General features: G+C 41.7%; 1 protein-coding gene across 1 annotated transcript in view; it reads right to left on the bottom strand.

Moving 5' to 3' along the window:
* Nucleotides 1-4480, bottom strand: part of pard3ba (par-3 family cell polarity regulator beta a) — a 216863-nt gene extending 212383 nt beyond the window's left edge. The window contains exon 1 of the mRNA XM_037696743.1: nucleotides 4364-4480. Coding sequence (XP_037552671.1) covers nucleotides 4364-4480 — 117 coding nt within the window. The remainder of the gene's footprint in view (nucleotides 1-4363) is intronic.
* Nucleotides 4481-13382: the final 8902 nt, after the last annotated feature.

The raw sequence follows: 13382 nt of genomic DNA, 5'->3' as shown, positions 1-13382 counted from the left end.
CTGATCTAATAGATGTAGGGTAGTGGCCCTCAAGCACCAGGACTGGACACCCCTGATCTAAAAGATGCAGGATAGTGGCCCTCAAGGACCATCTTAAGGTGATACTCCTTTACAGTCTCAAACGCCTCTACGTTCTTCAGCTAAGCAGCAGCAGCAGAACTTCTCCACACATTAGCACCGTCCTGACACGTCTTATGATGAGCGCTCCATGAGAAGCTTCTTCTTTTTGTTCTCGTTTCTTTGACAGAGAGATGAAAGCAGCTGATTAGGAGACGCTGCAGTGCACATCGAGGCTCTGCAGAGTCCGGTCCAGCCTGTGATCAGAACCACCGTTCTGACCCTCATGTCAGCAGAGGGGGGGACTCAGCCGTTATCGTGGCAGGAGCAGCGAGCTCATCTGGTCCGTTCCGTTTGGCCCTCGCTGGCAGGACTCTGCCTCCGTTTAGACAAAAACAAAAGGACTGCTGAGTCAGCGTCCAGCTTCAGCTAATTAACACGCTTTGTGGAGAGCAATCAAGGCTGGGGTGGATTCTAACCACGCACGTTTAGCGTGTCACTCAGAGTCAATAGTGGGGGGCGGCAGAGTGGGCTTGGCTGTCAGCAGAGCAAAGACGCCACAGCTCAGGGGATCACCGGCGGAGATGAGCTTTTCTGTGAGCGCGAGAGGAAGCGATCCATCGAGCCGTCCAGCCACCCAACCGGCGCCTCCTCCCCCGAGGGAAGGCGTGTGGGGAGGCTGAGCGAGGACCGGCCAGCCGATAAGACCGGAACCTGTCACCAATCCTAATCCTCCATCACTCACAGGACAAAGCCCCCTGTCCGCCGCGCACCTCTCCGACTGCGGCCGCATTCAAGGCGTTGAACAGTCGGCTTCCAGCTGCCCGCAGAGATACCCGGGGCTCGAAGCGGGCGGGGCAGCTGGCACCGCTCGCACTATCGCACCAAGGCAGCACGCCGCTGATTAATAAAAAGGTCAGCGCGGCACGATGATTAATGTTCAAGTGATTGCACCGTTCAGGCTGCAGGTTTGCATCCGTGTGCGCTCGGGGAGAGTCGACAGCGGTGCGCCGACAAATCACTAACTTTAAAAACCCCGGACAACATCTAGATTGTCGTCGTTTCCACGACGGCTTATCTGCGCTGCACAGAACATATCCACGTCTCTGAACGCCATCAAACACCTAAATACCGTATTTTCAGCCGTACACGTCGCACCGCCCTATACGTTGCATCTTTTATGCGTCACCGCTGACGCGCCGCATTTGTTACGAGTCACCGCTGACAACCTGGAAACGTGGGCAGGTGTTGTGCCAAAAATCGATGGGCTGCCAAATGGTGGCCACGGGAGGACTTCAACAAGAATTTAACAAGATTAACTCTTAAAAACAATTATTTGTTTGCTCGAAATTATAGTAAAGGTGTGTCTCAGTCGAACTTTTGCTAATAAAAAGGACTTTAACGGTCAAATCAGCTGCATTTGAAAAGACAAAGGAGATGGTCGTGGACGTCTGAAGGAACAAACACACCTACACCCCCCCTGAAAATAGGATCTGCGATGGAAGTGGTCTCCAGCTACAAGTACTTGGGTGTACACATGAACAACAACCTCAGCTGGAGCAACAACACCACCAGCCTGATCAAGAAAGCTCATCAGAGACTCTACTTCCTCAGACGGCTGAGGCGAGCTGGTCTGGGAAGCTCAGTCCTCACCTCCTTCTACAGGTGTGCAGTGGAGAGCATCCTGTGCTCCAGCATCAACGTGTGGCATGGAGGCTGCACAGCTGCAGAAAGAAAAGCTTTGCAGAGAGTGGTGAAGGCTGCACAGAAGATGTTGGAGTCAGTCTCCCCACCATCACAGACATCTACACCTCCAGATGCAGGAAGAGGGCCACCTGCATCATGAAGGACCCCACTCACCCAGCACACACACTTTGCCTCGCTCCCCTCAGGAAGGAAGTTGAGGAGCATTAAGTGTAGAACCACTAGACTGAGGAACAGCTTCTACCCTGAGGCTGTTAGACTCATGAATCTCTAACCAGTATAATCACTGTGAAAAAAAAAAATCACATGTTGCTGCTGATCTGTTTCATGTTGCTGCTGATCCGTTTCATGCTGCTGCTGATCCGTTTCATGCTGCTGCTGATCCGTTTCATGTTGCTGCTGATCTGTTTCATGTTGCCGTGTTCATGCGTGCTCATCTGCTCACACAGACTCATGTTCGTGCTGCTGTCTGACGTAATGTTTTTATGCTACTAGTGCTTAGTGCATCATTTAGCTGATGTTTTTCTTAGTTCATATCTTAGATCTTATTACTGTTTTTCTTTTACATTTTATTGTTTGTTGTAACTGGGACCCTGCGTACATCTCGTTCCACCACGTGTTTCTTTGTCAGAAACAGATCCTGTCTAACTCTGAACGCTAGGAAACATCTTGTAACTGTGACTTTCCTTCCCTTCATTGATTACGGTGACATTATTTACATGAACGCTCCTACAAGAACCCTGCAGATGTTGGATGCTGTCTATCATGGTGCACTAAAATTCAGAACTGGCTGTGATTATCGTACCCACCACTGCACCCAGTATTCACTGGTTAACTGGTCATTAACTTCATGCAGACTCTCTCACTGGTACATTTTCATCTTTAAATCACTTCTTGGTCTGCTGCCTTCATACATCTCCTCCTACATGTCTCTGCGTGAGTGCAGCTACAGCGTGCGCTCTCAGGACATCATTACCTGCAGTGTTCCCTCAGTGCGGACTGAACTAGACGAAAGAGTCTTCTCCTACTCTCCAAGTGGCTTCAAACATCTGCTAAGTTCCTGGCAAGAACCAATGCAGACATGTTCCTGTTTTTAGTTTTCTACACCGCCTCATAATCTAGCTGTTTTTTCTTCGCTACTATTCAACTCGACTGTCCTTTAAGTTGCTACTTTGTTTTGATTTGTAAAAAATAAAATTCAAATCTGCATGCCTATTTTATGACAGTTCGTTGTTGTCGTTATCCACCGTTGTCATTGCTCTGTTAAGAAATCAGGTCTCTCTTGTAAATGAGTCCTCGAGGCTCAATGGGATTAACCTGTTTAAATAAAGGTTGAATGAATGAAAATAAGAACATATGCCTTCAATTCAACTTTCCACCAATCGGAAACAATTAAAAAAAAAAATGATTAGTTCTCATTTTTAATTTCCTGATTTTATTTTGACCAGATTCTTCAATTCCTTTCATTATAATTAATTTTTATTTTTATTTGGTCATATTTATATGAACTGATCTCATTTGATATAAAGTTAAAATGAAGATTTATTTAGCATCTCTGCTCATTTCATCAGAAGAGTATGATTTTGTTTATTGTTACAAGAAATCGGGGGTTTTTTCTTATAAATCTGTGATTTAATGTGATTTTCGGGTGGAGGATTCCGACGTTAATCTCGGGATTATGAAGGAGTTAAAAAAAAAAAGAGAAATCTGGAAAAACAAAAAAAGTCAAAATTCTGATTCCTGAAAATTCTCAGAATCATGAGGAAAATATCAGAACTGTAACTTTAATCTCATAACTCAAGACTTTGATTTCATATTTGTGAGAATCCACTCATGAGATTAGAATCAGAATTCAGAGATTAACGTCAAAATAAACTATCCACGTTTCACAATTCTGACTTAAATCTCAAAATTATATGGAAAAATATGATCAAAACTTTTTTTTTTTTTAACTCTCAATTTGTACACATCCTTTATTTTGTCTATTGTTGTCCACTGTTATCGCTCTGTTAAATTCAGGTCTTTCTTATAAATGAGTGCCCATGGCTCAATGGGATTAACCTTTATAAATAAAGATTGAATGACTGTCCTCTTCTGTACATTTCATTAAAATGTGTTAAAAAAATTCACTCATAGCTGCTCTTAGGTGTAACTTCCAGTTTCCATGTTTTAAATTTAAGTAATTTAAACGGTGCTGCGCACGTCTGAACAATTTATTTTCAAATAAATTTATTTTATCGGTCAGAAAACTAAATATTAAAACGTTAGCATGGTTGTTAGCCGCTAACGCTAGCCAATAATGCATATCTAAGCGTTAGCCGCTAACGGCTAAGGTTAGCCGCTAACGGCTAAGGTTAGCCGCTAACGGCTAAGGTTAGCCGCTAACGTTAGCCGCTAACGGCTAAGGTTAGCCGCTAACGTTAGCTTCGATGTTGATGACATAACCAGCAGAAGTCACGTGACCTGCCCAGGTACATGGAGCAGTCAAAAGATAAAGGAAGTTTGCTCTGAAGTAGCTCCTTTAGGGCAATAAAGTAAAAATAAAAAGTCCATGAGAAGTAAATATTGTGTTAAAAGTCTTTGAGAGTGAGTTTGTGTTTACCTGCTCCAGAACCCGGCGGTACCTCCGCGTCGCCTGGTCCACCAGGTCCCGCACGGTCCACCCAGCTTTGCAGGGAACCACCACGGCCGTGTCCCCGAAAGTTACCGTAACTTTCATGTCTGCCGCGAACCCACCGCGTTAAAGCAGCTAAACAAACCCCAGCTAAACAAAGAGGGGTGAAAATAAACAAAACAAACAAAAAAATAAATAAAAACCGGAGGCGGAGCTGCTGCCAGCCTGAAAGACGAAAACACCTGTCGGAACCGGAGCAACAGGTGTGTCAGGTCCGGTGGAATCACGGAGAGTTTCCCGGGTCAAAGTGAGGCCCTGAGACTGAGGACGTCTTCATTCACAGAAAGGTGTCGTGAACGTGGACTGAGCTGAAACACACGAACCAAACAAACCCAGGAGGCAGGAGCTGGAACCCGGAAGAAATCTGTGCGCCTCCAGGAGCACACGCGCACACGCGCGCTGAAACCTGCTCAGGTACGGCAGGTAAAGGACGCTGCACATCACCTGCCACCCTGAAAGCCAGGGACACACCTGGCCGCTTGTTGGGGGTGACCCTCGGCTACTACCACACCGAATTTTAGCCCGATAGCTCCAACGAAGCAGGCTCGATGTGCTCTGGGCTCGACTCCAAAATAAACCAGTTGTAGAGGCACCTCCAGTGATGGAGTTTCACTGAACTGTACGGAAGAGCATTAGAGACACAGTGAACAAAAAAAGTCAGTTCAGATTAAAAAATATATATATGTTGTTTATCGCCAAATTCTGACATCGACTTTAATCTCAGAATTCAAATGGGGGGAAAAAGACAGAATTCTGACTTTAATCTCAGAATTTTAGACTTTAATTTGACTTTAATCTCAGAATTCTAAGGCAAAAAAAATAGAATTTGACTACTAATTAGCGAGACAATGACCCCCAATTCAAGATGGTTGACACAGCTTTTTAACCCTAGCAAACACAAAAATGGCCATAACGCAGTAAAGATTTGGTATTGTAGGTTAATCTCAGATATTAAAATTCAGAAAAAATGTCAGAATTCTGACTTTAATCTCAGAATTTAAAAAAAATTGAATTCTAAGACTAGTGTCTGAGTAGCAATACAGTGAATCTCGTTCAAGATGGCTGCCACAGCGTCTCAACCCTATCAAACACAAAAATGGATGTAATCTCAGAATTATGAAGAAAAAAGATAGAATTCTAATTCAAGAAGCAACATTTGAATTTTGATTTTCATAATTCTGGCGGGTATTCTCAGAATAAAGTCAAAATTCAGATTTTGTTTTTTTCTCCGAATTTTGACTTTTTTACTCAGAATTCGTAGATTGATGTTAAAAATTTGAGAATGGAGTTAGAATTCTGAGATTAAAATCAGGGTTTTGGAAAAAATATAAAAGTTTTTTCCGACTTGCCCCTAATCCTGTTCCATAAAAACCTGTCTAGTCATTCGTGAGATATTTTGCTAACAGAACAAGGTTGTCTCCAACAGTTAATGTGAATCTTCTGCAGTTTGTGTTAAGACAATCAGCTAAACCCTTGACCAATTTTAGCGCAACGTCCGTAAATTAATGGAGTTGAAAATGTTATTCTGTTAGCTCTGGCGGCCATTTTAAATTGTGTTGGCTCCAAAGTGAATCACTTACATCAAACAATTGTTTCATGGAAGTTTCGTTAAGGTTCACGAGATATTCCGCTAACAGACAATCAAGGGTCAAATAGGCACATTTTTAAAAAAAAGGCGTAGCCCGATATGTTAGCGCTCAGAAAACGTGACGGGGGTCAATCTCAGCTACTACCACACCAAAGTTTAGCTCGGTGTTTGTAACGTCGGCTGAGTTATAGTGATTTTTTGTTTTGTAGTTTCATTTCGGCTGTGGCGGCCATCTTGTTTCAGATGTTATACAAATGGTAATCAGTTGTAGATGTTATTACGTCCACTGATTTGTGGTATATTTTGCTAACAGACACAAGCAAACACGTCGTTCTTCACTTTTCTGCAGCGGGAAATGTTTATCTAAAATTTGGTGGCGAAATTTTTATTTTATTTTACTCATTTTGGTTCTGAAAACGCCAGTTTCTTCCTTACAAGATGGTAGAAAGTCTACGAGCTATAAATACATTAGCTCACCTTTTTCCACACTCTGATCCCCCTGCCACCTCGACACTAATTACCTTCCCATTACTCCGTGTCATTTCGTGTCATTAGGTGTGCGGTGAAATTGCCTTTATGGATATTAGCGGGCGCTGACAGGCTCCCTCGCATTGTTCGCTTTGGCTCTCTGGGATTTCCTCTCCGTCGTCGCATCAGAGAGCCACCGCTGCAAATGGATTCATAATTGGGACAAGCACTGACTTGTGTTTTTTCCGGCAGGACTTTCAGCCAAAATGCATGGAACCGAACGTTGATGGGGGATGATGGCCCCTTTTTGTCTCCCTCCACTTTGGACACAGTAAGGCGAAGCAAAGCAAAAGCAGCCAAAGCATGTCTGTGTGTAAGCCTGGAGGAGTTTGGGACAGAACACAATTACAAGACAAGCCCGATTATATTAATGTGTTGGATTAGGTCTGCGTGTGTTTGTCTGTTAGCAAAATATCTCATGAACCAGTTAAATCTTATAGCAATGATTGGACGAACCTCTACAGCTGATCAACTTTTGAAAGCAAAAATTGCTCCAAATCAGCCAGTCTTGCAGATATTAAGCTAAATTTCAGTGTGGTAGTAGCTGAGAGTTGGAGCTAGTTGTAGTGAGGACAGACTAAGATGGAGGATGATGACCTATGAAGAGAGAACAGTTAAAATAATAATAAAAATACATGTTTCCAGTAAATCCTTTATGTACTGGCAAAACAAAGCAGTGGTCCTAAAACAGAAGCTTGTGGAACTCCATTTTTGATGATATGAGGTTGATCTTGTCATATTACACACATTATTCTCTTTGTGTACCAAACCAGTGAGAGTGATTTAAGTGTTTTTAACTGTTTAAACACTCACGTTCTCCTGCTGCCATGTGTAATCAGCCACAGCATGTGTTCGTTTCCACACAACGTGGTTAAAAATGATGATAAAAAAGTTAGCTTTATCTAAAAAAAAAAAGACGCTTAAATTCAAACCTCAGATCACTTTGGTCATTGTTTAAAATTAGAGGTATAGGGATTGCAATTATAAGTGCTTAAAAAAGCCAAAAAATATCATCATGTTATTGTCTGTTAGCAAAATATCTCGTGAACCAGTTAAATCTTATAGCAATGATTGGATGAACCTGTACAGCTGATCAACTTGTGAAAGCAAAAATGGCTCCAACTCAGCCAGACTTGCAGATATTGAGATATTTTTTGGTGTGGTAGTAGCTGAGAGTTGGAGCTGGTTGGAGTAAGGACAGAATAGGATGGAGGAGGATGACCCCTGAAGGGATAACAGTTAAAATGATAATAAAAAGACATCTTTCAGGTAAATCCTTTATGTACCAGCAAAACAAAGCAGTGGTCCTAAAACAGAACCTTGTGGAACTCCCTTTTTGCTGATATAAGAGGTTGATCTTATCATATCACACATTATCCTCGATATGAACCAAACCAGTGAGAGTGATTTAAGTGTTTTTAACACTAAGTTAAAAACAAGTTAGCTTTATCTCCCAAAATGACGCTTAAACTAAAAAAAAGCCAAAAATTATCATAATTTTATACGTAAACTTTTACTGAACAGAAAAATTAACATTAAAAGAAGCAAAAGGAGAAATAATAAAATCCCAACAGCAAACATACGTTAAAAATTAACCTGCTAACTTTTTCAATGATGAAGCTAAAATTAAATATTATCTGCGACTTATGTTATGGATTACTAAACAAGTTACAAAAAATAAAAAATAACAGAAATTTATCAGAATATTTACACCGACTGATTAGGTTTGGGCATCGAATCAATTTAAAATGGCCACCACAGCCAATTCACCTGATCAAACACAAAAATGGCTCCTGATCAGTCAGTCTGAAAAATATTGAGCTAAAATTTGGTGTGGTAGTAGCTGAGAGTCATTCCTAATCTGTACTCTGAGTGTGAGCGGATTGAACAAAATGTGTTTTTAAAACTTTGCTACTAATATTTGGAGTCAATGTGTGTCTGTTAGCAAAATATCTCATGAACCGCTGCGTGGATTTTATTGAAAGTCTCAGGGATTAATCTTTGGGTCAGTGTAGACAATGGATTAACTTATGGCATCAATCCAATGTAAGATGGCCGCCACAGCTGACTAAATTATCTAAATGCAAAAACGGCTGTATTTCAGTTTTACAGATATTTACTTAAAAGTTGGCGTGGTCGTAGCCGAAACTGATCCCCAACACTTATTCTGAACAAAACATTTCACATTGCAATTAATTTTAAATTTTAAACGTCTGTAATTTTTAAATTGTGGGATTACAGCATTTTTTTATTTTTATTTTTATGGAACCGGTTTTTGTGTTTACAACTCTCAGGAAGTCGCGCTGCAGCGAATGTTTAGTTTCCATGTCAGAAACTATTTGACCTGAAAGTAAAACGGGTTCGACAGAAATTCCAGCCGGCGGTGTTTTGCATACTTTTGCTCGGTGATGTCACTTCCTGTTTAAAAAAAACGCTCCCAGCTGAAGTTGGTGAACTAAAGCACCATAAAGTCTTTCATGTCGGAACTGAAGATTAATTTTCACCAGTTTTCAGCTCTGACTCAAGTGGAGATCCTCTAAACGTTCCAATGAGCCCTTTTCTTTCTTCCTCGTCTTTTAAATCCTCCATTTGGAAGCGAGGCACGCTAGCCGAAGCGTCGGTCGTCAATAACAGCCGAGGAGCGCAGCTTTTTGCCGCTTTGTTCGCCTCTTCGAGTGCAATTTACAGGCCCTGGTTGTTCGGGTCGATAGCCGTGCTGATTTGCTTTTTTCTAAAGAGCAGAATCGACGTGTTCTCAGCGGCGGCGCCCTCGTGTTTCGGCTCAGCGTGAGGCCGAGGACGCTCGATCGCTGAGACTCGCTTCACTTCCTGCTGCTTTACAATTACGGAGCCCAAATCCGTATCGAGGATCGCTCCGGGTAAAGAACAAATAATGAGTGATAATAACAGAAGCTCTTGATTTCAGTTCGAGGAGTTCCGAGCTTCCAAGGAGCTGAAAATCCAACCCGGGATTAGAAGTGTCGCTAAAGTTGCCCAAAATTTTTGTCCGGAGTAATCGGAGTGATGTTCACTCGAAGGGCCGTTGCTGGTTTTATGCTTCCTGTTTGAAGTTTTCAATAAAGCTTGAATGTTGAGAGAAGCGTGCGAGGAGGTCGGAGGCCAGCGACTTAGTCGAGTCGACTTTATTTATAAAACACATTTAAAACAGCAGCTGTTACCAAAGTGCTTAACACTAAAATCAATGGGAGTCATCCATGGAAAAAAGATCAAAATAAAAATTATATTACTGAAAATTACTTAAAACCATTAAAAAAAACGCAAAACACACAAAAAAAAAAAACTAAATTGAGTCACACTTTGTAAAAAGTCAGAAAACTTGTAGGAGAAGTGAAGTGGCCTGTCTAATGTTGGGGGGGCAGATTGTTCCAAAGTTTGGGGCCCACGACTGAAAAAGCCCGATCTCCTCTGAGCTTCTTCCTGGTTTTAGGTGGAACAGAGAGAGCGGTACAGCTAGGGCTAAACACAACAACTTCAGTTTTCTGATCATTCAAACTTAAACAATTTGAAGCCATCCATGCCTTAATGTCATCAAGACATTTGAACAGAAGATGAATGGAACAAGAACTATTAGGTTTTAAGTGCTGATAAATCTGACAATCATCAGCATAACAATAAAATGAAAGACCGTTTCCCCAGGATATACCCCAAAGGGAGCAGATACAGTGAAAACAGAAGGGGTCCAAGAATCGAGCCCTGCGGGATCTCGCAGAAAAGAGGCACTGCAGCAGATACACTATTTCCAACCATAACACGGAAACTCCTGTCACTCGGATGAGAACCGATTTACCGTACGGTCACTGTTGACTCAAACTTCTACATAAGGCTGGGCGTGAAAAATGTAGGAGAGTTCGGGAAACGTTGTTGAGATTATCCGTAAGAACGCCGAAATTGTTGTATTAATCCTGTCGTCTGTTTGGCAGAAGATTAGGGCCAGAGTAGGGATGTTTTTATTTTTTTATTTTTTTCAGAATTCTGACGTGCATCTAAAAATTCTAAGTTGAGTCAGAATTTTGATATTTCTCTCAGAATTCAGAGATTAAATATTATGAAAGAGATTAAAGCGCTTTCACATTAAATTCAGAATTCTGAGGGGGAAAAAAATCAGAATTCTGATTTTATTCTTTACAAAAAAGTGAAAATCATAATGTTAAAGTAATAATTTAGATTTTTTTTCTCAAAACTATAAAATTCTGAGGTTAAAATCAAAATTTTGACTTTATTCTTTAAAAAAATAAAGTGAAAATTATAAAATTAAAGAAAGATATCGGACTTATTCTAAAATTCTGAATTCTGATTTTGCTCCCTGAATCTCAAAACTTTGAGTAAAATACCCTCAGAGTTCTGATTTTATTATCAAAAATAAAAAATAAAAAAAGTTGAAATTATAAGATTTCTGACTTGTTTCTTAGAATTCTGAGAAAAATTGTAAATTTCAAGATTACATTTTTAGTTCTGACTTTTTAATCTCATAATTATGAGAACAAAACTCGGAATTCCAAAATTTTTCTTAGAATTGTGGCTTGAACCTTAGAATTCTGGGTAAAATATAAAATACATAAATAAAATCTGACTTTAATGTCAGAATTCTGAGGGAGGGACAAAAAACTTTTTTTTTTATTATACAGTGGCACTAATGGTCTTCCGAACCGCTGTTAGTTTTTCTTCTACTTGTATTTTATTACTCACCTGCAGCCTCCAGTATGGACTGCAGCGTTAACCTTAAAATAATCTTGAAAAATACCAAATTTAGATTGAAAAAATAATTTTAATCTAAAAAAAAAAACTGCTTGTAAACAACTCCTTTTTTTTTTAGAACCATTCCAGAAATAAGCTGTTTTGCCGTTTCAGCTCCGCTAATCTTTTTTTTAAATAATTTCCTAAATTTTGCGCAACAAGTTGATTTACATGATCACTTTAAGCCAATCATATTTTTATTCATCTGTGTCTGTTAGCAAAATATCTCATGAATCACTGAATGGACTTTAATGAAACTGTCAGAAGGTAATCGTTGGACGTCCATCAGACGATTTGATTTTGGAGCTAAGCTTTGGCGTGGTGGTAGCTGAGAGTCATTCTCAGCGCTTCTACTGAGCGTTAGCAGCTGTCACATGACAATGTCCGTGTATTTCAAGGTTTAGCCAAAAAGCTCTTTTCTCATCAGGAGACCACCTTCGTTTGGATCTGGCTAAAAACGGCGATGTGCATTCCTTGGAGGGTCGCTCGGTCTTTAGTCCCCTAAACCAGGACTGTTCAAATGGTGGTCCGGGGGCCAAATCAGGCCCACAGGTGTGCTCAGTTCGGCCCACCTATGGGTTCATGTTTAAATAAAACTCTATTTTAAACCGTATCCTCTGGATGTTCGGCTCCTGAGCCCTTGAGTTCAGTAACGGTGCCCCCCCCCCCCTCCGAATAGTCCTGCGCTAAACGTAGCGAGTCCGAAACAACGCGAGGTATTTGGGACGTGTGGCGTTTTTTTTTTTTGTTGTTGTTGTCCACATGAGCCTCAGGTGACCTCGTTTGTTCTCGTTCTGTGTGGGGACGAGGAGGCGTTCCGGTAGCAACGCGCGCCGCGGGCGATCCCGCTCACTTCGTCACCGCGTGTTTTCACCGTTTCCCCCTTCGAGGACGAGCTTCCTGCGGCTGACTGTTGCACACGTCTAATTAGACTCGTTAGATTTTTCTCATTGACGGGCGAGAATGAGACTTTATTTTCAGGAGGCAGGTAGCGCGTCGCACACACACCTCCCCTAATGGATCCAATTAGCACTCTGGCACATAAACCGTGTTTTTCACTCCCCCCCCCCCCCCCCCCTTCCCTTCTTCTGTCTCATTTTCCTCGCGCTCTCTCCTGTCGGAGTCGGCCGTGGGGGTAATTAAAACTCGCGCTGACACCAAAGTTGCTTTCATTTGAGAGCATCGCACCGTGACGGTTTCCGGATTTAAAGATCCTTCTTGGAAATTCTTTGAAACCATGGCAACTGCCTGATCACAGATGAGCGGCGGCTGAGCGTTGATTTGGACAATTATGGGGGGGGGAGGGGAGGTTAAGTGCTTTCAGGGGAAAATGTATCCAGAAGGGAAACCTTTAAAAACAGTTTAATGGCTCTGAAATGACACGTCTGGATGTCCCGCCGCGCCTCAGGGCCAAATCAAGATGGCCGCACGACTAAATGGACCCAAAGAAGTGGCTCCACTTCGGCTATTTGTGCAGATTTTGCGTCAAAAACCGTAGAGGTAGTAGCCGAGGGTCATCGCTAACGGTTGCGCGAACGAGCGGACTTTGCGAGATCTGTTGTTGAAACTTTGACGTTATTTAATGCGAACTCTGCCTGTTAGCAAAATTTCTCATGAACCACTGAATGGATTTTAATTCTAACGAAAATGGAGTTTGGTCGTGATTGAGATTATCGTAAAAATGTACAAATCTTCCTAATCTACATTTAAATCTGTTTGTTAACAGGTGTACGTCTTCAGAAAGCATTCCATTAGTTTCTATCTGAATGGATCGTTTTTCGCTGCCAGCTGCTGTCATGCTTGGAAATCCCTTCGTATAATTACATGGAAGTATCTATCCATCCACCCATCCATCCATCTAATCCATTCATCCATCCATCTACCCATCCAACCCATCCATCCATCTAATTCATTCATCTATCCATTCATCCATCCATCTACCCATCCAACCATCTACCAACCATCCATCCATCATCCAATCCATCCATCCAATCTATTCATCCATCATCCAATTCATCCAACCATCCAGTCCATCCATATATTCATCCATCCATCCAATCCATTCATCCATCCATC

The sequence above is a fragment of the Nematolebias whitei genome, chromosome 23 (genome assembly GCF_014905685.2).
Source record: "Nematolebias whitei isolate Nwh7 chromosome 23, NemWhi1, whole genome shotgun sequence".
In the NCBI taxonomy this organism is placed as follows: domain Eukaryota; kingdom Metazoa; phylum Chordata; class Actinopteri; order Cyprinodontiformes; family Rivulidae; genus Nematolebias; species Nematolebias whitei.
This window is presented reverse-complemented; position numbering and strand designations above follow the sequence as displayed.